Source organism: Phasianus colchicus, chromosome 27 (assembly GCF_987193195.1).
Source record: "Phasianus colchicus chromosome 27, bPhaCol1.hap1.1, whole genome shotgun sequence".
In the NCBI taxonomy this organism is placed as follows: domain Eukaryota; kingdom Metazoa; phylum Chordata; class Aves; order Galliformes; family Phasianidae; genus Phasianus; species Phasianus colchicus.
Window position 1 is genome coordinate 589,502 of NC_143462.1, and position 26,904 is coordinate 616,405.

Consider the following 26,904-nt stretch of genomic DNA (forward strand, 5'->3'; position numbering starts at 1 on the left):
AGCAATATCACCAATATTGCATACTAATTTACAGTTCCTTACTTATGAATACATGAACGGAAATTATTCTCACAGCTAATCCAGTTCTTATGAAAAAAAGCCAAATCAGTGTAAATTTCTTTTCAGAAAGTCAAAGGTGACCCCTCCAAAAAGAAGCTGATGAAAAATGATGAGAAATCTGCTTCAGGTAGAAGCATGGGGAATAAACAAACCGCACCAAGTGATAAAGCCTGAAAAACTTCATCAAGCAAAATAGAAGCAATCCAGGAAATTTGGAAAAACAACCACAACAACAACAAACAAAAATAAAACAAAACAAACTTAAGAACTCGAGAAAACAGAGGGTAAAGATGAGAAAGAGTGATAATGGTCCTAATCAAGAAACAACTAAAAAAGAAAACCTGAAGAAAACTTGAAGTGGTAAAAGCTTGAGTTGTAGTTTTAGATTAAACAAAAGGAAATCAAGGCCACACTAGGGCAGTTAGAAGGGAAAGGTTTAATAAACCACAGATGTAGAGGAACAAAGAGTGTATTATTCAAGATAAAGTGTAGTTTAGAGAATACATGAGTAGAGAGGATATCTTGTCTTTTGGAAAGATGAAGGAAAAGAGATTGCAAGAACACATGGTTCTGCTGGAGAGAATACAGTGAGCTCTTGAACTCTGAAAGAATACAGAAATTGCTGAAAGGGAGTGTCATGAGAGAGAATGTGTACAAATAATGTATGAGCCAGAAGAATGCTTGCAAAGAGAAAGGGAGCAATTAGAAATAGAAAGGTAAAATCTAGAGGGAAAGGATGGAATGAGAGCATTTTGAAAGAGAGCAAGTTCTTATTGAACAGGAACATCAAAAAGAAGCAGAGTGAATTGCTTATGAAAGGAAGGCACTTCATGGACAACAACTTCATTATGAACAGGGAAAGAGGAATGCTTTGAAACATCCACACAATACATATCAAAGAAGAGATTATCTTTACTGGAATGAACGTAGCTCATTCTGATTCTAGTTCCAGAACATCTAACAGTCTTTAGAAATCTCTCACTTCGCTTCAATGATATAACAGTAAATGATTAAATCATTTTCTTTGTAAGGAAAAGATGTATTTAAATCACTCTATCAAAATCTTGTCATTCTTCTCTATTGCTCTTTTCTTTTTCTGGTTATTAAATGATATTTACATCTTAATCTATTTTGCTAAGATACAGAAGTCCTCCTATTTCAGATGCTAAGATCTATTCAGGGGCATTTGACCTAGAAGACTTTCTGAATTTTGGAGTACTTTGTTTCATATAAACATGAATAGAACTACAGGGAAATCACAGAGGAATAGTATCTCTTCCAAAGGAACAAAAACCTCCTGAAATAATAAAGCTTCAAAAGAAACAGAAGCATGAAATCAGATTATTTACTTTAAAACAAACAAACAAATAAACCTACCTTCCATTATCTTATGTTCATTATATTGTTTTCTTTCTTTTTCTTAAGCTACTTAAGACCAGGTGCTTAGAACTGTCTTCATTTTCCTAGGAAGGAGAACAGCTTTCACATTCAAGTAGAAGGACATATAAGCATGTTTGAGGACAGTCACAGATTGTAATTCTGCCTCTGAGGATCAATCAGTAGTACTTTTTTGATGCGTATGAAAGGAATATTTGAAATAAATACTGCATTGACTTCGCATCCTATGAAGGAGGTCAAAGGAAAGAATTTAATTTTCTGCTGTTTGTAAAGTCCCCTATGTAGAACATATCACCTTTCCCCTAAGATCAGCTGGTATCTCTTTGTAACATCAGCATAAGTTACCTTGACTGTCAAGCATGTGACTCACATTCTAATCAAGACTTTGACTAGATTTTTGTGGGTTTGTGGGTTCTCAATATGTAGCTCATGAAATACAAGTATCCTTTTCATACCTGGATCAGTCTTTCAGTCATGCAGTTATGTTCGTTTCATTATCAATTTACATAAATTAATATCACACACTTTAACAGAGTCAAGTAAAAGTATCACATATTTCTAAAACACGGCCCTGAATATTATGCTTTGAAATCATTCAATTAAAAAAGAAACAGGACTAATCTTTGATTGAGTAGCTTTCTTTTATTCCTAGCTAAGCTACCAGCATGTGCACTGGCCTATATAGTAATTCAATATAATAATTCACCTAAAGATTACATAGCAATTATGTTTAAGAGTCATTATGTATAGAAAGATGGTAATGACTTATGTTCCTTCTACAATGACTCTCAGCTATTTAATATCACGATAATAACCATGACAAGAAATGGTACTTAGACAGTAAAACATATTGTTCCTATAATTGAAGCGTAAATATACAATATTTTTCATCCTTAGTCACTAAACTAACTACCATTAATAGGAAAGAGACAGTATATAAGTGTATACATATATGTTTATATATTTGTTTATATATTAGTGCACGAGAGAGACAGGAAAAGAGGAAGAGAGACAAAAACGTGGTAAGATAGGAAAAAAGTAACTGACAATATTGAAAATAAATATATGCATTTAAATAAGAAATATAAATCTAATTACTTTAAACCTGATTTCTCCACTGTTGGATTTCCTGAGATATGGATAAGCACTATTGACATGTTAAAAATACAACACCACTTTCATCTGGCTAGGAAAATGTATTAGCCCTTAATCCAATATATTTCTGTGATGCCACATTTAAGCAGTTTTCCTCTGAAGAACAATAAATCAGAATATCTCGAAGAAGGTGTTAAAAAATCTGGTGACAAAAGTGACCCCAATTCCAAATCTCAAAGGAAAATAAGTCACCACCCACAGTCTTATTACCTTATTAGACTTGGGTAGGCTTGTTCAGATATTTTTTGCCCTATACTTGTGTCTACTTGAAGAATTTTGTAAATTTTGGTCAGTGAACAAAATCTGTAAAAGAGATTCCTTTTTGAATTCCAAAATAATTCATTTAATTAATTACAAACAATTTTGAATTAGACTCAGACTCCAGAACTTCCCTATTTCCTCTTTTTTCTGGTGACGGAAGTGTAACTATATGTCATGGTTTTAGATTTTTGTTCTCAGTATTCCACATCATAACACCATGTAGTACATGTTAAAGCATTAATGCTCCTGTTCCATGCATAGTAGATACTTCGGGGTACCTGTTTTAGAAGAGAAGAAGAACTATATCCCCCAGAGGACTGCTCACTGTTCTGTTACCATTTCTGCTCAGTGGGAAAGATAAAAACCATTCGTAGATCTCTTGACTTCCCTTTTTTGATTTTCTGGCTCATCTCTGCTCCCAGCCATATCACCTCAGCTTAATTAGAGTAAGGCTTCTATTTTTCAGACACTCTCACTTTAGTTATTAGCTTCAATTCTAATTACGTTATATTATATTGCATTATAGTATGTTATCTTGCATTCTGATATCTTATTTAGTAAATTAGTTTGTTTCTCCTCAGATCATTGCCACTGTGCTGTTTTTAGACCCATCTCCCTACCTTTTCCCCTTTTCCTTTTCCCAGGGCTTGGATTCGCAGGTTCCCCTGCCTCATTAGTCTATTACCTATGTTAGTGTCTGAAAAGTGCTAGAATAGAAGTAGAATAGTGCATAGAGGTGCTCATTCACAAAAACTCAACAGTGATTTCATAACAGCTAATTTAGCTACTTTGATAAACGTTACTGCCTTGAATTACTAAAAAATTCCTGCTAAGAGCAGGTGTCAGTGAATTTACATTGGACAGAATAGCAGTGTACTTTCCAGAGAAATGCTTGTGAATATATCTGAAATCAAGCCAACAATATTCATAGGAAATTTACCATTCACACATATTTCAAAATTGCCAATGGCTTCTACACGATCAACTCTGCACACTTCTTACAAAACATTTCACTGGGATTAAAAATATAAAGGTTCTGTACTAATGATTGCTGGCAATCTTAGGTGAAATTTTTCTCACTTTTTTCACTTACATTAACTCCATTTCATCTGACATACTTTTTAGATTAAAACATTTTTAGAGTGAGGATCTTCACTTTCAGCATTCTTTTCTTAACATATTATGTGAGCCTTATGCTGCTGTATGGGCACTAATGCATATACTAATTCTGTACGACTAAAAAGCATTAACCGTGAATCTATCCTTTAAAAGCATCTATCTTTCAAACACGTAAAATGTATCAAAGAGCCTCTCGCTGGGCTACCATATTCCACACATGTAGAGTATTTTCTTGTTGTTATTAATCACGGGCACCAAAATATCATTATGAAAATTTAAGCACATAAACAATATATTATGAACATACTGCTCTGATGACCAAGAAGGCCAATGAGTTCATTGAAAAGAGCATGGCCAGAAGGTCCAGGGAGGTGATCTTCCCCCTCTGCTCTGCTCTGGTCAGGCCTCACCTGGAGTACTCTATCCAGGTCTGGGCTTCCCAGTACAAAAAAATGCAGGGATCTCCTGGAGATAGTCCAGCAGAGGACCACAAGTGACCTGGAGAGTCTCCCCTATGAGGAAAGGCTAGGTAACCTGAATCTTTTCAGCCTTGAGAAAAGAAGACTGAGAGGGGATCTTATTAATGTCTATAAATATCTTAAGTGTGGGAGTCAAAGGGACATGGCCAACCTCTTTTCAGCAGTCCATGGGGACAGAACAAGGGGAAATGGCCATAAAGTTGAGCATAGGAAGTTACGAACCAATAAGCGAAAGAACTTCTTCACAATGAGGGTTACAGAGTACTGGAACATGTTGCCCAGAGCTTTTCTTCAGAGGAGGGGAGTTACATTCAGCTAGATTGAGTCAAGGTTAGATATCATGGGGAAGACAGAGACCCCCATGCTTTCTGGGAACGCAGAAAACTGCGTTTTCATCAAAACTTACTATAGGAAGTAGATTAATTATCTGTTAATATATATTCTGCTGGTCCTATCGTCTGATTTCTTGACTGAACAAGCCTACACATGCACTGTGATGCTGAAAATGCTTATCACTATTTATAGACAAGATTATTCCTACCTTAATGGAGAAAAAAAAAAAAAAGCATGATAACATCTAGATAGGAAAATTCTTTTTATTAAAGGCCAAGAGGAAAGGAAAGCAAGAAGAACTCTTAAGAAGAAAGTGGAAAAGAAAGAAATCAAAAGGGAGAAAAGCTTGAAAAGGGAACGAGGGGGGGAAGAATGAAGTAAAGAATGCTGAAAGTAGGGACTGTTCAAACCTCACTAAAATTGGCTGTAGTGAAGGGGCAACAGGATCCCTTCTCTGATAATGGGGGAATAGAATTTATTTATTTTTTCCTAGAAGTTCATATTGTGTTGCACTGGTGATTAAAGGTGAGCATTGCTTACATATAATCATGGACTGGCCTGGGTTGGAAAGGACCATAATGATCATCTAGTTTCAACCCTGCTGTCACGGGTAGGTTTGCCAACCAGCAGACCAGGTTGCCCAGAGCCACATTCAGCCTGGCCTTGAATGCCTCCAGGGATGGGGCATCCACAACCTCCTTGGGCAACCTGTTCAAGTGTGTTACCGCCATCTGAGTGAAAAGCTTCCTCCTAACCTCTAACCTAAATCTCCTCTGTTTCAGTTTAAGACCATCCCCCTTTGTTCTATCACTATACACCCATGTAAACAGTCTTTCCCTTCCTGTTTATAAGCTCCCTTCAAGTATTTGGAGGCCACAATGAGGTCTTTCTGGAGCTTTCTCTTCTCCAAGTTAAACAAGCCCAATTCCTTCAGCCTTTCTTTCTTTATACAAGAGGTGCTCTGGTCCTCTGATCTTAGCAGCCCTATCAGGACCTGTTCCAAGAGCTCTGTGTCTTTCTTGTGCTGAGGGCCCTAGGTGTGGATGCAGTACTCCAGATGGGGCCTCACAAGAGCTGAGTAGACGGGAACAATCACCTCCCTCTCCCTGCTAGACACTCCTCTTTTAATGCAGCCCAGAACATAGTTGGCCCTCTGGGCTGCAAATGTACACTGATGGTTCATGTCTAGCTTCTCATCTGCCAGTACCCCCAAGTCCTTCTCTGCAGGCTGCTCTCAAGGTGGTCTTCCTCCTGCCCTTATAAATACCTGGAGTTGTCCCAGCCTAAGTGCAACCTCATTAGATTCTCAGGGGCTGACTTCTCCAGCCTGTTCTGGTCCCTCTGGATGGTTTCCCTTCCCTCCAATGTATCAACTGCACTGCTCAGCTTCGTGTCACCTGCTAACTTGCTGAGGATGCATTTGATGCCATTGGCCAGACCATTGACAAAGATGTTGAAGAGCCCCGTTCCCAAGACTGACCCTTGTGGGACACCACTTGTGACCGGCCTTCACCCTGACACAGAACCACAGATCATGTCCAGCCAACCAGTTCTTAATCCATTGAAAAATTCCCAGGGAACTACATGCTGGTGATCCTCACCTCTGTACCTGGGAAGATCATAGAGTAGGAACCATGCGAAGGCACCTACAAGATAAAGAGGTGATCAGAGACAGCCAGCACAGCATCACAAAGGGCAGATCTTGCCTGACCAATCTGATGGCCTTCTATAATGGAGTGACGGTATCACTGGACAGAGGAAGGACGATGTCATTTACCTCGACTTCTTCAAAGCCTTTGACATGGTCCCTCATCACATCCCTATCTCAAAATTGGAGAGGTATGGACTTGAAGAAGGAATTTTTCAATTACTTTAATTTCAATTACTTTACTTCAATTTCACTACTTCCTATAGTAAGTTTTGATGAAGTAATTTCTAGCTTTCTTCTGATGTTTTTATTTTGGTAGTTTGTAATATATTATTAAATAGCTATTATTTTTGTCTGTATTTCCTATGACAAAAGTTCACTAAAAATGGAAATTTTTCTAATAAAGAACTGATCAGCAGTCTCTTCAGATAGAATCTGAACAGAAACTTCTGTGCTTTTTTTTTCCCTGAAAGTCAATACAGTTTAGAACCTGCTAATCCTGACTGCATCTTTCACTAATGTTTGAGGTCAAAAAGCTAAATCTTGAGGGGAAAAAATAAATAATACCTGAAAGCTTACAGTAACTAATACACTTTGAAACAGCAATGATAGAATATACTGAATAAATGTATCTTCCACGTGAAGATTTTTATATCTTCTGATGAGTTATGCAACTTATTAGAAACAATGTTAAGAAAAACTATTGTAATTTTATTTTATGATTTTTAATATTGTGCTTGCTTCAAGCTGTGAACTACTGTTGTTCTCTTAAAAAAAAAAAAAAAAAAAAATCAAGGAAAATTGCACCTAGGTATGTATAAGGATTATTTTTAATGCTAATGTGTGAAGATTATGCAGAAGCATACTTTAGATACGATCCCACTGATTCTTTGACTCACAAACATCCATTAAAATTGAAAGATACATTGTAGATAAGCCAGCTTCTTATGTGCCTGAAAATTGAGTAACAGATTTCTAATTTTAGAGAAATTACCTGTTTATATATTTTTTGATAAAACACAGTCAGGATATGTTTTGAGCTTTTAAGAGGGAAAGTAAATTTACAAGTAAAAAATTAAAAACTGTATAATGTAAAAGCTAAAAGCAAGTTTAATAATTATCGACTTATATAGATTGGTGTAAAATTTTCAAATTATCAGAAAAAGTCTGGAAAGAAAGAAGTATTCAAAATTCCAAAAAATATTGCAATATTATTCCTGAAGGATGCTTTCCCAGGATTTACTGGGATCTTTACTGGACAAAGTATTTCCCCTTCAGCTCAAACTAGCTGTGTGCTCTGGTGGCCAGGCAGGGTCCTGTCCACCTCTCCCCAGATGGCCACCTCTGTCTTGGCACCAAACTATCCATCCCATAAGTTTACCACTAGCTGGCGGAGTCCCAACTCCAGTACCACCTTGCAGGCTCACATGGCCATTCCTGGTAATTCTTTTGACAACAAAAGCTCCTGTGAGACCATCCTTCGCATCTCCATCCTTTTCCCTTGCCAAAATCTGTCATTTCTTCTTCCCCAAGTCCTCAGGAATAGGGGAAGGCAGAGACCAGCATTCTCTGAGCTGCTGTGCCAGGACAACAGAAGGAATCCAGCAGAAGGACCTGAGCTGACTGGGGCCCTGAGAATGTGTCAAACAAGTTACAGAAGTGGCTACTCATGTGGAGAAGATGACTTTGGTTCTGACATGAAGCAGCCTGAAGTTCAGCATGAAGGTCATCTTTTCAAGATGAGGCATATTGAACAATTGATTCAATAAATAAAAAATGAGTAATACTTAAGAAAACGAACTCACAAAAACAACAAAAACAACACATATTTCTCTCTCTATTTTTTCCCCCCTTTTGGACCTTGAGAATCTGCATGGGGATTCTTAAGTCCCTACCTGGTGACCCTGGTATGAAAAAGACATTGCCACATGGAGCAAGAGCTCAGCCAGGGCTGGTGAGAGTCCAGGGCACCCAGCAGTCGCAGCAAAGGCTGAGGGAACTGCCTACAATCAGTATTAAAAAAAGTGAGTGTTACCTACAGATGCTTACTGGGATTGTGGAAGATGATGAAGCCTGGCTTTTCTCACAGGTGCTCAGTGACAGGAGCACAAGCGGCACCAGACACATGCTGCAGCATGGACATCTTCCAGCTGGGAGAAAAAGACTGTCCCCATGAGGATGCGTTCCCAGAAAGCATGGGGGTCTCTGTCTTCCCCATGATATCTAACCTTGACTCAATCTAGCTGAATGTAACTCCCCTCCTCTGAAGAAAAGCTGTGAGATTTTAGCTTGGACAAGGCTTTGGAGATGATTTATTGTAGCCTTTTGATACATACAGTGGGCTTAAGAAAGATGGAGAAAGACTTTTTCTGATGATCTCTAGTGACAGGAGAATGGGGACAATTTAAATTCAAAGATATATTTAGATTAGAATTAAGGTAGAAATCTGTCACTATGAGGCTGTTGAGGCAGTGTAACAAGCTGCCCAGAGAAGCTGTGGATGCATCAGTGGAAGAGCTCCAGGTCCAGTTAAATGGCACTTTAGAGTAACCTCATCTAGTGAAATGTGTCCCTACCCAGGGTGACACTTAGTAGAATGAAAAGGCTCTCACTGTGAGGGTGCTCAAACGTGGAACAGGTGACAGAGATACAGAGGATCTCAATCCTCCCCAGATTAACCAGATATAAGTAAGCTTCACTGAATCTAACCTAAAGAACCAACAACCAATGCTTGCAAGTTGTATTCCGTTCAGAGGCTTTCCTCAGGAAACGAGTCAAAGAAGAGAAGCTATGAAGCAGCGGTGAAGGGACAGCTGTCCCACTTACCCCATTAGTCCAGTGGACAGTTCAATGGTACAATTTTCTGCATCTATACAAGGCATAGAAAAAAATATAAGAAGTACCCAAGCAAAAGGGGTGCGTTGAGATCCTCTGGTACCATGGCAACACTGATGTCACCAAAAACAACACAACTAACTCAGTTTTCTTTAGTTCAGTAACAGTCTGTATGATTGTTTGCAATTTAGTCTTCATAGGAAACAGAATCACCGCTTTTCTCTCTACCTGAAGAGAATGTACACAGGGGTAAAGTGATGGGGGGACAGACACACTTATACATGCATCACTAAGCAAGAGCATCCGTAAATAAAAGCATGCTACATAAATGCCAGCTGTGGCTAAACAAATAGAATCACAGAATCACTCAGGTTGGAAAAGACATTAAAGATCATTGAGTCCAACAACCTAACCTGACTACCCTAAATAGCCTCTGCTAAATCATCTATCTGAGCAGCACATCCAAATGGTTTTTAAACACATCCAGGGATGCGATCTTTTAGGTAACAAAGAACTTTTTTATAGCTATAGTTTTATAAAGTTATTCTCTCAAGTTGTTCAATATACTTAGAACCAAAAGGGCAACTATGTACCATGAGAAATAACGAAAAATAAGGAGAGAGAAAACGAAGGAAGAAAGGAAGTAAGAACATGTTTATATTGAAAGAATTAAAAATCCACTCTTCAAGTTTCTGAAAAAGAAAAATAGAGATGTTACCATGCAAGGAATTAAGCAATAATTCTTTTTCCAGCAACCAATACAGAAATATGAAGTTCTGTTTGGAAAAATAAATGCTGAAAACAATTAATAATGTAAAAAAATATATTTATTTTCAGAACTCGCTAATTACATACATTCTTCTAAAAGTTTGAGGTTCCTTTATTAAAATAATTTTCTAATCTAGAAGTTACATAAGCACTTATGTGAAAAGGAAAGATTTATAGATTTCTCATGCAAAGGCTGCTCTGAAAGCAATGCCTTCTATTTTATTTTGTTGGCCCATGATATCAGAGGTAGACATCAGTAGTATAACAGTAGAGATTGAACGTTCCCACCAATATCCCACTAGATTTTGTTGCCATGATGGCAGCATAGTGGCAGTCTGTGAAAATTATATCTGACACAGAAGTGCACATGAAACAAAGATATAACTGAATTCCTCCATGTGGAAAAAACAGCATCCATTGACATTCTTCAATACTTGATGAATATTCACAGAGATTTAACAGTCAGTGTTAGCATAGTGTGTTAGGTGGTGTGTTTCAGCAGTGGTGACAGTAATAGTGGATCAAATCTGCTGCTCCAGGCTTTTTTTTTTTTTTTTTTTTTTTTAAACAATACGCGCAGCATACAAGCCCTTCTTCAATCACCACCAAAAATGCATAGCTAGTCATGGTGACTACATTGAAAAATAATCTTCTGTAGCTTAGAACTTATTCTATTTAAATGGAAACTATATTATATAAGATTATGATGATACAATTTGATAAATGGGAAGCATTACTTTCAGAGCAAAGAAAATATTTAAGGGAATGTATTTAAATCTTATTTAATTTATTGTGACTTTCTAAAAGATAAACAAAGTCCAAGTGTCCCATAAAAAAAAATTTAGTATTTCTAAATCAATTTTTCTGAAGGAGGGCCACAAAGATGATCAGAGGGATGGAACACGTCCCCTGTGAGGACAGGCTGAGGGAGTTGGGCTTGTTCAGCCTGGAGAAAAGAAGGCTGCAGGGTGACCTCTTAGCAGCATTCCGGTACCTAAAGAGAGTCTACAAAGAGGAGGGGAGTCAACTCTTTGAAAGGGTAGATAATGGCAGGACGAGGGGAAATGGTTTGAAGTTGAGGGAGGGAAGATTTAAGTTGGATGTCAGGGGGAAGTTCTTTACAGAGAGAGTGGTGAGGTGTTGGAACAGCTGCCTAGAGGGGTTGTGGATGCCCCATCTCTGAATGTGTTCAAGGCCAGATTTTATGAGGCCCTGGGTAGCCTGGTCTAGCATTAAATGGGGAGGTTGGTGGCCCTGCATGTGCAGGGAGGTTGGCGATCCACAATCCTTGAGGTCCCTTCCAACCCTGGCCATTCAGTGATTCTGTTATAACATCTGTACATTCATTGATTATACAGTATTCCATCAAAAAACCTTAAAAAATCTTTTAAAAATGAACTAGCAATACATACTCTTCTAAAGGAAATGCTGAATGATTTAAAAAAGTGTTCAAGTGTAATTGAAAAATGTTTGAGTATGCAACTGAACATTTTGGTGGGATATGTATGCATGTAGAATAGATTTTTTTTAAATCTGACTTTGATTATGCATCCACTGATGCATAACAAATGTACTTGTATGGGATACACATTGCTGTTGCAGATCACAAACCTGTGGTGCCTGAGAATATCCACCAGTAACTTCACTACAGCTAGACATTTAAAAATAATGGACTGCTCAATTTGCTGTGGTTTCAAGAAGTTGATACAAAAATAAAACATTTTTTGTATCAGACTAAATATATGTTAAAAGAATGAAAAATATATGTTAAATTTTAATATTTCATTTAAAAATTGTACCATTCTTAGGTGCTGAGTTGATGACAGGGCCTGCTGGGCTGCTGTGTGTGTCTGGGGTGCCCTGTGCTGGACACAGCCAGAACCAAAATAGACCCATACCTATTACTGTTAACCACTAGAGATAAGAAATTAGCTGAAGTCTGTTCTCACTTACTTTCATACCAGAATAACAAACACTTGCAAAGAAACAATCACAACTATTTCTTCCTGGGGAGTAGGTAAACAACCCACACTTTAAATACTTATAAAAAAAAAAAAAAAGTTATTTTTGATCCTAAATCTGCAAAACTCTACTGTTTGAGGAGTACCATGGAGCAAATGAGGAAAATCACCAATTTTTATGATCTTCAAGATAAGAAGTCCCCTCTATGTAAAAACAAATAAGAAAAAAAAAAAGAAAAAAAAAAAAACATGCTAGAGAGTACATTAGAAAAGAATTAAGCTTTCAAACAGAGCATGTTTTCAAAGAGATCTTCAAATGTTTTCACAGTTCATTTCCCTCACTCTCCACTGTTTTAATACAAGTACTGAGACATGCACCTGTAATATCAGAAAAAGTAAATACCAAGCTATGCTTGCAGATGTTGAACTGTGACTATGCTGGCTGAAAATCAATTACATAGAAATTGTAGAAATATCCAGAATAAAAATATCTAAAGAGAAACAGAGAAAAAGAGGGTTGGATGCTTCGGATAACTCTTAAGTGTTCTATTCACTGTCACAAACAAAGCTACTAAGTTTACAGTGACTGCTGATAATTTTCTCAAATCTGTGATTCTTTTTTTCTCCAAAATGAAAAACAATTTTAATTACAATGATTTAATACAGTTGCTACAAATATGAGAACATGATTAGACAAAACATATGCTTCAAAATGTTTCTTCCTATCTATCATTTAATATTTTTATGCAGTTCCATCACTTCTATGGTCATAGAAGTCCATCTTTTCATTAAGACAGTTTAGTGAACATTATTATTATGAGTAATAAAATATTATGAGAGGTTGGCAAAGAACCATTTACATGGATTATGAGACCACATAAGTATCTTCACAATTTAGGTGGAAAAAAAAAGTGTAAAAGAATAAATATGTATTCATATGTTTACATACATATGGACATATAGTTCATTCAGCATAGGGAGTTCCAGTGGCCATCAAGACACTTCATCAGTTTTTTGATCGTTTGTTTGTGAGCATAGGCTGATGAAACAAAATGTCCACTATATCTATCTAGTGGCACTGGACAAAAGAAAATTGGTTAGGTTCCACACAAGTTAAATAGTGGCTTTCTTATCTACTTTAAATATTCCCTGTGATATTTTGATGTAATATATAGTTTTGGAGAGAATGGAGTTTCTGTGAAGTACATATGGCAACCATAGGAGAGAGTGATGGAGATATGAATAGTTGGTAGCAATAGCATGACAATGGCAAAGGAAATTACAAGTATCACAGAAATTTTTCTAATGATGAATACAGCTGATGAATGTGGAATTAATAGTGAAGAGGAACAATGGTTTCACTTAAAGTCACTACAGGCAAATAGGATTAACTTGTCAAAATCTGTTCAAGCTCTAATTTTTAGCACTTCAATATTTTCAAAACAGTTATTGTAAATATTCCTTTCAAATACTTATGGCTTAAGCCTTAACAGCACCTCCAAGTCTAATTTTTTTTTCTCTTGTAAATATTCACATGACCAAGATTTTGTTCACTGTACTATCTAAGGAGTAAATAATCTCCATAAAAAATGTTCATTTCTTCATAAAACGATAAGGTCTGACTTGTTTATTTTTCTTCTTTTCTCTCCTTCTTATCTTAAAAAGTGCTGTCAAAGACTGTTCAATAGGAATGCTACTGTTTTTTTTGTTGTTGTTTGTTTGTTTGTTTGTTTGTTTTGTATGCATTAATCTGCTGCAGTATTGTGATTGAAGGAACTATTCGTATGGCAATGATTCTGCAGGAGCTTATTATGAACTTCAAAAATCAGTGATAAAATACAATATATATTGTAGTTGTCATAGCCTCCAGATGCCTTGAATTTGCTGATTGTCTAAAAAATTCATAAATGGGAACATGACGAGAGACATCTATCTATCATGTCTCTTTACTCTCTGTCTCAAAAAGAGCTTGAATATAAATATTCCATCAGCTTTGCATTAATGAATTCAGTGGATACTTTGCCTTCTGTAACATTACTTTCTTTCCTATGACTTGCTTTTTGATAAATTTTTCCTATGGCTTGCTTTCTGCTAAATTATGTCACTGCAAATGTAAAGATCCTTTCCCCTCTTTTGAGTGTATTAAATATATTATATGTACCTGAAACTCTACAAAGGGGATGGGGGGCAAAATGCCTCCTATACTGTCAGAAAAGAGCAAGTCTGACACTGCCTTATGACACTAAATATGGACAAGTCTCTGGAGCTGGACAACATGTATCTCAGAGTCCTGAACTAACTGACTGATGTGGTTGCCAAGCTACTCTAAATCATTTCTGAATATTCATGGCTGTCAGGTGAAGGTCCTGGCAAGTGGAAAAAGGAATCATCACTCCCATTTTTAATAAAGGGAGAAAGGAAAATCTGGGAGACTATCGACCAGTGAGCCTTACCTATGCCAGGGAAGATCACAGAGCAGAACCTCCATGAATCTACTCTAAGGCATGTGCAAGAAAGGGGAGGGGGGTGATTCAAGAATGCCAACACAGCTTCATCAAGGATAGACTATGCCTGACCATAGAAGTGCTCAGGTTGGAAAAGACCTCAGAGACCATCAAGTCCAACCACAACCTAACCAAACTTACCCTAATTCTAACAACCCTCTGCTAAATAATGTCTCTGAGCACAGTAAACAAATGGTTTTTAAACACATTCAGGAAAGGTGACTCAACCCTGCCTCTGGGGAGCCTATTCCAGTGCTTAACAACCCTTTCTGTAAAGAAGCTTTTCCTGATATCCAGCTTAAACTTACTCTGGCACAACTTGAGACCATTTTCCGTCATCCTGTCACCAGTGAGAAGAAACCAACCCTGCACTTGCTGTAAGCACCTGTCAGGTACTGGAAGAGAGTAATAAGGTCTCTCTTCAGACTCCTTTTCCCCAGACTAAACAGCCCAATTCCTTCAGTCGCTCCTCATACGGCACATTTTCCAAGCCCTTCACAAGCCTTGCAGCCCTTCTTTGGACCTGCTCGCACCCCATGTCCTTTCTGTATTGAGGTGCCCAAAACTGAACACAGTACTCGAGGTGAGGCCTCACCAGTGCTGAGTACAGGGGCCAAATTACTTCCCTAGTCCTGCTCACCACACCATTCCTGATCCAAGCCAGGATGCCACTGGCCTTCTTGGCCACCCGGGCACACTGCTGGCTCGTATTCAGCTGACTGTCCATCAATATACCAGGGTCCCTTTCTGACAGGCAACTTTTCAGCCACTCCTTCCCAAGCCTATAGGGTTGCCTGGGGTTGTTGTGACCAAAATGCAGGACCTGACACTTGACACTATTGAATCTCACACGGTTCACCTTGGCCCATCAATCCAGTTTATCCAGGACCTTCTGTAGCACCTTTCTCCCCTCTGGCAGATCAACACTCCCTCTCAATTTGGTGTAGACTGCAAACTTACTGAGGGTGCACTCAATCCCCTCATCAAGATTGTTAATAAAGATGTTAAATAGAAGCGGCCCCTGTACTGAACCCTGGGGGACACTGCTCATGACCAGCCGCCAACTACATTCAACTCCATTGATCACAATTCTTTGGGCTTGGCCATCCAGCCAGTGTTTCACCCAGCAGAGCATACATCCATTCAAGCTATGGGCAGCCACCTTCTCCATGAGAATGTTGTGAGGGACAGTGTCAAAGTCTTTACTGAAGTCCGGGTAGATCACATCGACAGCCTTACCTTCATCCACTAAATGGCTCACCTTGTCATAGAATGAAATCAGGTTTGCCAAACATGATCTACCATTTGTAAACCCATACTTACTAGGCCTGATCCCTTGGTTGACTTTTAATTGGTCCATTATGTCTCCTGAGATTATCTGTTCCATAATCTTCCCTGGTACTGAGGCGAGACTGATAGACCTGGAGCTACCAGGATCATCTTTCCGTCCTTTTTGAAGATGGGTGTCACATTTGCCAGTCTCCAGTCCACTGTGACATCCCCGGTTAGCCAGGACTGCTGAAGGATGATGAAGAGTGGCTTGGAAACCACATCCACTAACTCCTTCAGCACTCTAGATGCAATCCATCTGACTCCATGGACTTTTGAGCATTCAGCTTCTGGAGCAAGTCCAAAACCATCTCATCGTGGATTATGCAGGGCCTATTCTGTTCCCCATCCCTATCTACCAGTGCAGGAGGCTGTGTTCCCAGGGAGTAACAAGTCTTACTATTAAAGACTGAGGCAAAGAAAGCACTTAATACCTCAGCTTTATCCTGATCCTTGGTCACCATGCTGCCCTCGGTGTCCAACAAGTCATGGAGGTTCTCTCTAGCCCTCCTCTTGCTGTTGATATATTTATAGAAATATTTGTTGTTGTCTTTTATCTTAATGACCAAGCTCAGTTCTAACTGGGCTTTGGTTTTTCTAATTTTCTCTCTGCACAGCTTCACTCCATATCTGTAATCGCCTGGAACAGCTTGAAAAGCGGGCTCATGTAAAATCAAATGAGATTCATCAAACCAAAATGTAAGGTGTTGCCACTTGGGTTGGAGCAATCTCAGATATGTGAACAGACTGGGAGAAGTACTCAATGAGAGCAGCTCTGTCAAGTAGAACTTGGGGGTCCTAGTGGATAAAGAGCTGGATGTGAGCCAGCATTGTGCACTTGCAATTTGGAAGGCCAACAGTATACTGGACTGCCTCAAAAGAAGGGCAGCCAACTGGGTAACAGGAAGAAGTTGTCCCCCTCAGTTCTGTTTTTGTGAAGTCACACCTGAAATACTGTGCCCAGGTCTTAGGCCCTGAAGACAATGAAGATGTGGAGCTGTTGGAATCAGTCCAGAGGGCAGCCACAAAGATGATCAGAGGGCTGGAGCACCTCTCCCGTGAGGTTCAGGAAGTTGGGCTTGTTTATACTGGAGAGGAGGATTGTTTTTCTGGGGAGACCTCATTGCGACCTTCCAATACTTCAGAGGAGTTTATGAACTGGCAGAAAACCAACTTTTTTCATGGTCTATTAGTGAGAACGGGCAAGAATGGTTTTAAATTAAAAGAAAGGAGATTTAGGTTAGATGATAGGAGGAAATTTTTTATTCACTGTGGTAAAGGACTGGAAAAGGTTGCCCAGAGAAGATGCAGATGCTTTTTCCCTAGAGGCATTCAGTGCCAGTCTGGATCAGGCCCTGGGCAACCTGATCTAGTGGTTGATAACTATGTTCATGTGAGGGCATTGGAACTACATGATATTTAAAATCCCTTCCAACATAAGTCATTCTATGATTTTAAAATGAAAGCTACAACTCCCGTTGACTACAGTATATTTTTTTTTAATGTTAAATATTTTGTTTGCTTCTCTTCCCACACAGTTAAAATCTTTTCTAAATTTGACATCAGCACTTATTCACAGAGAGAAATGTAAAGAACATTTTCAATCTTACTGTAGAGGGAGCCTTTAATTAATTAATTAATTAATTAATTAATTTTTGTGACTTCCGAGAGATCTATTAGAAAGTAACGTCGCAGATCTCATCTGCAGTTTCAAACATAGAAAAATCTCAAAGCAAGAAGGCAAGCAAATAATTAAATGAATAAGAGCACCTTGAAAGGAAATATTTTGTAATTTTACAAACTTCTCTAGGGAATAGATGTCATCTCTAATTCTCTTTTAAAGTTGAACCTTTTTTTTAATTCACATTGCTGTGTAAGGAAGAATGTAGTTTCCATTTCTGACACACAAAAAATAATGTGTATTTTATCAGCATACTCAAGAAAAATAAGAACAAATCAATATGGCAATTAATGACCACGTATTTCAATATGTGGTTTAATGAGAGTTCTTAATACTCTGAGACTAATAACCAGATTGCTGTATTGTGCAATGAAATATTTTTCTTAAGCACTAAGTTTATGACTTTCCAATTAAACCTTTACTATGAGAAAATGTGCAAGTTCTACATCTGAAATATGTTCTCAAATATTCTCTAAATAAAAGACTGCATTCAATATAAACCTACAAACTTGAAGAAAAATATATGATTGTAAGGTATTAAGCAACCTTTTGCTTTAGGTAATGTTTCAAAAATTTTCACAAATTGGATTAGATGCCCATGTTTTAATCAGGCTTAAAAAATTGCTACTTATCTATACAGTCAGTTTCTTCACTGACAGCAGGATTAATCTGCAAATCTCACTGGTTAATGACAATGCTTCAATATACAATACTAATTATAGGGCTAAAAACTTTGCTCCTGCTGAATTCCATATCTATGGAACAATGTAACTTTACATAAGTTGCTCCAAATAATGCATTTGAAAACAAGTTTGGAACTCTCAAACATTATTCTGTTTTTCCAAGAAGTCATAAGACAGTGAACTTTTCTTCTCAACTGCGCTGCTGCTGTCTACTGGTTTCAGCATACTGACTCAAGGACAGCCTGATTCCTGCTTCTAAAATCTAACAGTATTTTAGGAGAGGGTTTTTTTGTTTCTTTGTTTTGTTTGTTTTGTTTGTTTGGGAGGAGAAAGAAAAAAAAAGTTCCTATAGACATATAAATGTAAAACATTATTATTAATGTCATTAACAAAATACTGAAATAACTTATAATACTAGCAGTTCAATGCTTCTCTTCGAGGAAAACAAAAGGTTAGGTTTCTTACTTCAGTTGTCTGTGAAGACAAATTTTATCAGTATTTTTTTAGTTGATTCATTATTTCCTTGATAGATGTGTTTTATTTTTCTCCAGAAATATGCAGTCTTTCAAGCAGACAACTTTTCATTTTGTTAGCCAACTATGCTTTTCCTCACATTTAGTTTCAGACTCCAAATTCATCTTGTAACGTGCTTACAGTGCATTAGATATCAATTTAATTAAAAAAAAAAAAAAAAGGAAACAAAACAAAAACCTAAAACCTTTTGCTTGTAAATATTTTTGGCTAAAAAAAAAACAAAAAAAAAAACCTACAACTTAAAAATATTTTCTTTTTTTTGTTGTTGTTTAAAAAAGTGTTGGATTAAAAAAAAAAAGTTGGTTTCTGTCTCCATATACTTGTATTTGTATTCAAAGTAGATATACTTAAATGTAAAAAAATGTAATCATGATGTGAAATCAACCATGTTATAGTGTTGGCTACACTTAAAACAGCATATAAAATATTTTAATAGAGTGATGGCAAATTTGGTTCATTAAGAGCCTTGTACACAGTGCTACCTAATACTTCAGATGATCACTACCTTTTTGAACAAGAACCAACTTGTTGTAGGATAACCTACAGTTCCTCAGATAACAAATACAATGTGTTTTCTTACAAACGTATCCAACACCCATGAATTCCCCCAGCACAGCCCTACCAACACCGCAGCAAGTTTGATTTGATTTTTCAGCTAAGTTATTTCAGCTGTTAAAAAATTATCTAAGTTTAATCTAAATTTTAAAATGAGGCTTTAATTCTTTGCATGGAAATAGGAAAAATAATACCAGAATGTGATTCTCAATAGTGTTTAATGAAAGCACATAGCCAAGTCAAAACAACAGAAATCACAAGATATTTTTGCTAGTTAATTAACATAATTGCTAGTTACCATGACAAAGTGTTTCAATAGGCCTTAAATCACTTGATGTCAATGGAAGAGTCTTCAATATAGGTGCTTCTTAACTTGTTCTAACTTTTTTTTTTTTTTTTTTTTTTAAGATAAATCTCAAGTATTTATTTCCCCTAAAACACCTACAAGAATACTGTACTAAATTTGCATAGAAATAGGACATCAGACATTTACAGTTTGCAGGCATGTGGACTTCACGTAAGCACCCACAGGATCAAATTCAAGGAATGGTATTTAGAAACTACACTTGCTTTTCTTAAAACTTGATCTGTTGTGCTCTTAACCACTTGCACCATTGCTCATCTCGTTTTTTTTTTTAGAAGAGATTCTAAAGTTATACTCAAATATTAAAGGAAAAATCTCTGAAAAACATGTCATATTTAGACAAGATGAGCTTCTTCAATTGAATTTTTACTTGTTTTATTTTTATCTTTGTCATCAGGCAATGAATTATGTCTTGTTTCCCTCTCAAGACCCAGCATGAAATGTATCTGAATGCTATCTTTTCCTCAACTGGTCTATTCAAGTCTTCTGCAAAAACAATTTTGAAGATCAAAAGTAGTGATTTCAAAGCACTCTTACTAATTCTAATGCTGTATTTCCTATAGAAGAGCTAACTAGAAACTCAGAATAAAGGATACAGTAAATATTAAATTAAGCTCCAGTTATTACAATTAGTAATCCTGGAATATCTTCATGCATTTTAGCAAAAAGCACTTGAGATTCAGATTTAATCTGAAATTCAAAGACAGTTTCTATTTACATTTTTTTTTTTTAAAGGAATATAATGGAAAAACTTACAGTAGGAGCAACCGTAGACCTCAATTCTTAACCCAATTTGGCCTTCTCCATTCCAATCTAAAGGAACTATACGTACATAGCGAGCAATGACTGGGTGTTGCAAATCATGTCGGACCACACTATCAGAGTTTGTGTTTCCAGGAAATGCCTAAGGGAAAGAATAAGAAAATTATTTTATTATTTCTATCTCATACACTGTAAAGATTCTGTTATGAAGGAAAATTTTAGGTAGTGAAGACCTCCGAGTGACTAGTTAGCACTTAAGTTTGGTTAAAATGTTTTCTTTGATACTGAGCAAATGAACAGTGGTTTTAAAAAGTTTTGTAGTGCTCACAACACAAACACTGTAGCACTGGAACCTCGTGCTTTCTCCACAATAGATACAGTAAATTCAGATAAGAGCTGCTGCTAGATAAGAAAGTATTTTGCATCACTGATCCATTGCTCAGTTACTAAAACATTTATAAAGATGTCCAAAAGGGTTGTTCTGTGACAAGATACCCATCCTCTAACAGATTACAAACAGCAGTCACTGTCTTGTAAACAGAAACACTGATATATCCTATTTCCTACAGCAGACCCTCCAATTTCTCAAATTTCCAGGAATACAAAGATCTTTCTTTATTTTTTATGTACTACCTTCTGGAAAATGAGCACACAGTTTCTCTCCTAACCATAGTTACCTCCCACAGCAAAATCAGCTCTTTTTTGACTTTGGAAGTCAAAAAAGTACAAAACACAGTACTCTGTCATGGTTTTATAATTTTGTTATCGGTATTCCACACCAAACATCATGTAAAGCACGGGTAATTAAAGAGTTAATACTCCAGTTCCGTGGACTGACATCTTTCTGGATGCCTGGTTCTCAGAAGAAAGGAAGAACTACACATCCCAGGGGACTTCATGTTCAGAGAGGAAGATAAGCCATGGGAGGGAGTCATGGGATCTTGCTCTCTGGCTCTCTTGCTCACTGCCTAGCAGTGTGTGGGTCTGCTCCCCAACCGTGTGCCTTCAGTTCAAAGTAGGCCTTTTAGTTTCGGACACTCTCTCTCTCTTATTTGATTTATTAGCCTCAATTTCAATTATATTATATTATATTGTGTTATCTTGCATTCCGATATCATGTTTAGTAAAATTAAGTTTTCCTCCTTAGATTGTTGCTGCTGTTCTGGTTTCTGGGCCCAGCTCCCATCTCCCTTCCCTTCCCCCTTTTCCGTCCTGTTTTTGGGCCAGGGGGCCTATGGGCTTGCTGCCCCCTGTCGAGGGCACACGTTGATCTAGATAACTCCGTGACAGACTCTCAAGTAAAATTTAAAAATGACTGAAGTAAATTCAGTGCTTCTTTTGTAATTTTGTACCTCTTGGTAAAAGATTTCATAGTACTCTGCTTAAAAGTAAATGATATCTATCTGTTAACATAACAGATTTTATTGTCTTTTCATCTCATGCACAAACCATTTGTTTTCTAATGGTAAATGTTGAAGATTGCCATTTAGTTATTTTCAGCATTTTCAGAGAAACATCATAAGTCTTCATGAGTAATTTTCAATAAAACGAGTACCTTGGAGCAGTAAACAAAGAAAGGTGATCTTTGCCACACAAATAAACCCATATAGAATCCTATAATACATTCAAGTACTGGAAATAAAAAGAAATGAAGAAACAACTAGGCTGTAAATGTATCTACTGCAAAATATAGTCATCAGAATTTTGTAAAGCCAAAAATTTAGGTTGACACTTTGCATATAGATACAGCACTAGATATTTCAGATGAGTATCCATCTTGTATACTGCACAGTAGATCTAGGTGTAGGTAAAGATTCACAGAACCCTTTCCTTGATGAGCTAAAAAAAAATAATGCATGTAATATTTTTTATAAGGTTGGTTGTTGTACTGCTGCAATTATTGTGCTAAATAATGATGAAGACACTCGCGGCTTCATAGTAAAACTTGTTAGGTACAAAAATTAATGCCTGTGAAGCACTTCCATATTTGAGTGCTAAGCATTTATGAGAAATACAATAGTTCTGTATTCTGAGCTGAATAGCAGACAGACAACAACAAAAAGCACAGGCTGAACAAGAACTAAACAATCTATTGAATAACTGCCTACCATCTCAGATTTAATGCTGTTATGTCCTTGTTAGCAATGCCTCTGTACCATCAAAAACTATGGCAGAAAGTCACAGAGATTCAAAGGACCGCTTTGCAACAAGCTCCTCGTATACTGCATGAACATTCTTTCATCCCTGCAGCACTCTCAGCTAAATCAGGATCGCCCCACAGAAATAATTCATTTTCACTGCTAACAGTCTTGCAAATTGGCCGACCACAGCTAGTACCATTTTCAAGACCTGCTGCTTTGTGCTGCCAATCAAGTTTCTTAGCTCCTCTCCCCCCTGCCCCAATGGCAGTCACACTTCATGATCTCTGCTTTCCATGCTGGAGCTGCAGCCAGTTGGACTTAGGTTTCTCAAGTCCCTTTCAGTCTCAGGAGGGAATAAAACAGCCAGAATGGAATGGATGCAATGGGGCTCTCTCTAGGACACCTGCTGCCTCAGAAGAGTTCACATCTACTGGACAGCTACAGAGCTCCTACAAAAGCATCACACACAAACAAGGAAGGAAAGAAAAACCCAGGACACTGTGCAGGGGTCCTACCTCTCACTAGGTGATACCTGTTTATGTCCATCCTCTGTACACGGAACTGCACCTCATCTGTTCCCCACTTCTTCTCCCCCGCTTCGTACAGGCACTTCAAGACATTAGGGGTGACAAAGTAAGGCTCATGGAGAAGACTGGGCGTACAGGAGATCTTAAATCCCTTGCAGCTAGAGCACTGCTGGCACGTACTTGTCTAGATCACGGATATTTTCCAACAAGCACCTACCAGGCACGGCAACCCACAGCCAAAATCTCATTGCCCCTGCCAAGTAGCCAGCCTGTCGAGAGACCTCTCATTAGAGACTTGCAAACAAGGCTAAAAACATTATTTCCATTTCACAGGCTGGCTTCTCTTCACCACGCATCACCTGCACAAGAATAGATTGGGAAGCACATTACTACGCACCTGAGCATCTTGCTGAGCATGGGCATCATCCACATACATTCCTTCATCTCTGTTTCCCTGCAAAGACACAAGGATAGAAGACTCAGTTCACCAGAGCATCTACTGGAAGCAACTCCTGAGAATTCCCCACTCATGAAAAGCTGCTGGGGATGGATAATGGAGTCCTTCAAAGGGAACACTAGCTTACAAATGAAATGCAGCTCAGATGTACTTTGGGCTTCCTTCTGAAACGAGCAGCAACCCACTTTACTGGGACATTTAAAGAAGAGCCCACAGCACTCATGCACACCCAGAGTCAGAGTTCCCTCCCCGGAGAGGCTGGGTTTGAGGTCATGGGACACACAGGGTGAGAAAAAGCCAGCCTGGAGCTCCTCACCACTGAGTGCAGAGCTGTGCCCACAGCTCTGAACATTCACCCCCTTCTCCCCTCAGCTTGGCTCACCATTGCGAGGGACACGAGGACCCTTCGAAACATGGGAGATGTGTCAGATACGATGCCATCCTCAAGGGAGCAGCCATATTCCAGCAAGAACACACACACAGCACCCGTTAGGAGCAGGGCCACCACCTGGGTGCTGCCCACAACATTTGCCAGCTGTAACCTAGCTAAGTACAGAACTGTGCCCAGGGCTCCCAGCAGCACTGCAGCACTCCAGCCATCATCATTACTGCTACAGCCTCCAATTAAGAAGCGCAGACAGGAAGAAACTGACAAGAGAGCCTTTTGCACTCCTTACGAAGCTTGTAGTTCTCATTAATGCCACAAATCTCTCCATTGGTGCGAAAAGCCAGAATTTCCATTGGGCAACCTTCATCTGCTCCTGCTCCCTAGGGAATCACCAAGGCAAGACTTAAGATACCAGCACCTGCTTGTGACGTGCAACCAGGTTTCTTTAAGAGAGAGAAGACATGCATAACAAAGCAGTAAGTCCTTGGCCAGAACTTAAGCAATACAAAAGGAAGATTTCCAAACCTTCACAGCCCTCCTTAGTTCGTGCACGTCATACATGGTGGTGGGAGTCATCACCCCAATGATCACCCTCTCAAAATTCCCACTCAGCTCCGACTTCAAGTCATCAATCAAATCCTAGAAGGCAAAGAGGAGAAAGGAGTTGGCAGAAGGGACGGCCTTTGAGGACAGAGGAACTGAGCTGTTCAGCACTCCTCTTCAGGCTCCAACCCTCCTTGCATCAACAACTGCTCTGAACTGAACAAGAACAAAACAACCTTGGTCAGGTGAAGTCTCTGCCGACCTTTCTCTTGTAGAGATTGGGTCGTTTTTCACTTTGCGCCCAAGTGACACAACCACGTTCATGCATCTCTGCAGACCACCCACCCTGCCAGTAGTGCTCTTAGAGGTGATCAGAACTTGCTGACGCTGGGAAACATTTAGTTTGGTCAAGACGTCAGTGATGGCATCTTCATCCGTGCCTGCAAGAAACAAATGGAAGCTAGTCAGGATGCTTGCACAAGGATCAGAAGTGCCCTCTGGTCTTGTGCCACCTCCAGTCCCTCACACAGCCAGCTCTCAACAGCTCCAGGACTACATCGATGCACACAAAGCTGCCAGGACCCACGCCACCAGAGCAGCTGCATTTCGGGACACGAAGGGCAGTTCTGTTTCCACTTTCCAACAATTTTTAGGGCAGTTGTGCAGCAGAGCAGTGCAAGCAGCTATGCTTCCCTCTATCAAACCACCAGAGCAGCCATTCGCAGTGCTGGGGAAAAAATAAAAGTTGACCATGGAGGGAGATCAACTTAGCAAAGCCCTTCATGGCCTTCCTGAGAGCCTGCGCTTCTTGCTCAGCGCTGAAACTTGAGACCCCCTCGATTGTTGCCTAAGGCCACAAGAAAAGGATTTAGCAAAGGCAGACCGACGCACGCAGAGTTGAACTGGAAAAAAAAAAGAAGACAAACATGAAAGATGTGAACACAGAGATAGTAAAACTCCACCCACACAACTGATGCTTCTCTCTCACTTCTGTCTCACACGGCAGCCTGTTCTAGTGGGACTTCCCAAGCATATCAGAAAGAAGCCACGGGGGCACAACTGCATGGAGAACATATCTCCATATTGCTGCCCACGGAGTACCTGGTTTCCAGTGAAACAAAAGCTGGACCACCCGGCATCTGTGTTCAGGCCCACCAGGCCTTCTTCCTAGCAGTTCTCCACGTCAATCATAAAGCAATGCGCTCCCATCATAGCCCTAGTCCTGACTTCTCTTGTAGCAGGTAAGGACCAGTATTCTGCACCATTCCTTTTGCTCTGCTCGGCACTGGGGAGGCTGCAGCTGGAGAACAGCGTCCAGCTCTGGGCTCCCAGTACAGGAGACAGCTGGACATGCTGGAAAGAGTCCAACGCAGGGCTACCAAGATGGTGAAGGGACTGGAACACCTCTGCCATGACAAGAGGCTGAGAGAGAGGGGGCTGCTCAGCCTGGAGAAGGGGAGCTCAGGGGGATCCCACCCACGGCTGTAGAAGTTCCGCACAGAAGTTTGTCCTGATATCCAACCTAAACTTACCCCATGCCTGTGTGTCCTGCGGAACCCCACAGATGTGACAGTGGGCTGCTTCTCAAAGGAAACCAGTGCTCGGCGTCGGGAGCGGTGGAGGAAGCAGCTGATCCTGCCAATAACGCTGCCATCGCGCGTCCCTCCCCGGGACTCCCACACCTTCCTCTCCCCAGCCCGGCTCGGCTCCTCGCAGGCTGCAGACACTGCTGAGGCACTCGCGCTCCAGGCCGTCATCTTCCTCCCGTGCTGCCGGACCGCTCTCTGCAGGGCTGCGCTGAGCTCCTGCTGCTGCACCAGAACCGCAGCTCCCGTGCTGACGGACGGCGGAGCTTCGTGCCGGCACCCACAGCACGCGGCCCCCGGGCTGCTGGCGGCACGGCAGGATGCTCCCGTCCCCGCCTCCCTCCCACCGCCCCTCGGCTCCGGCATCCTCCCGTTATCCGCCTGAGGAAACGAAGGCCCCGCACAGGGCTCTGGACGGGCTGACCGACGGCTGATGCCAACGGAACGACGTTCAACACCGCCACGCGCCGGTCCCGCACTTCGGTCACGACGACCCGAGGCATCTCTGCAGGCCGGGGGCAGAGCGGCTGGAAGGCCGCGCGGAGGAAAAGGATCCGGGGGCGCGGGCCCCGGGTCCCCGGAAGCGGAGCGGGCGCGCGGCGCGGGGCAGCGCCGCGGGCAGCCGGGCCGGGGCCACGCGGGACGCGCGCGGTGATGACGCAATGACGGCGCGACCGCGGGCGCAAACGACCCCGCCGGGAGCGCCCGCCCCGTTCCGCGGGCCGACCAATAGGAGAGCGGGAGAGGCGGGGCCGAGCGCGGGCTCTCCGCCAATGGCGGCCGCGGGATTCCGTGCCGGGAAAGCGGCGCTCCGCCGCCCCGCGTCCCCGCCG

General features: G+C 40.0%; 1 protein-coding gene across 18 annotated transcripts; it reads right to left on the bottom strand.

Annotated features, from left to right (window-relative positions):
• Window positions 1–922: 922 nt before the first annotated feature.
• On the bottom strand, window positions 923–26,699 carry LOC149914781 (annexin A4-like). Of its 18 annotated transcripts, none has more exons than XR_016460173.1 (7): window positions 25,012–26,699; window positions 24,831–24,925; window positions 24,468–24,581; window positions 23,495–23,551; window positions 23,103–23,179; window positions 20,424–20,571; window positions 923–1,523 (listed from the first exon to the last, which is right to left on the bottom strand). XR_016460173.1 is itself a non-coding variant. In XM_090125614.1 (6 exons), the coding sequence occupies exons 1-6, from the start codon at window positions 25,088–25,090 to the stop codon at window positions 11,051–11,053; spliced, it is 504 nt and encodes a 167-aa protein (XP_089981740.1). In that variant the 5' UTR covers window positions 25,091–26,699; the 3' UTR covers window positions 8,188–11,050. The 18 variants fall into 18 exon arrangements, 9 of the variants coding, with proteins under 9 accessions (XP_089981740.1, XP_089981736.1, XP_089981738.1 ...); XR_016460171.1 differs by lacking the exon at window positions 923–1,523 and adding an exon at window positions 8,188–11,061; XR_016460172.1 differs by lacking the exon at window positions 923–1,523 and adding an exon at window positions 18,997–20,153.
• Window positions 26,700–26,904: the final 205 nt, after the last annotated feature.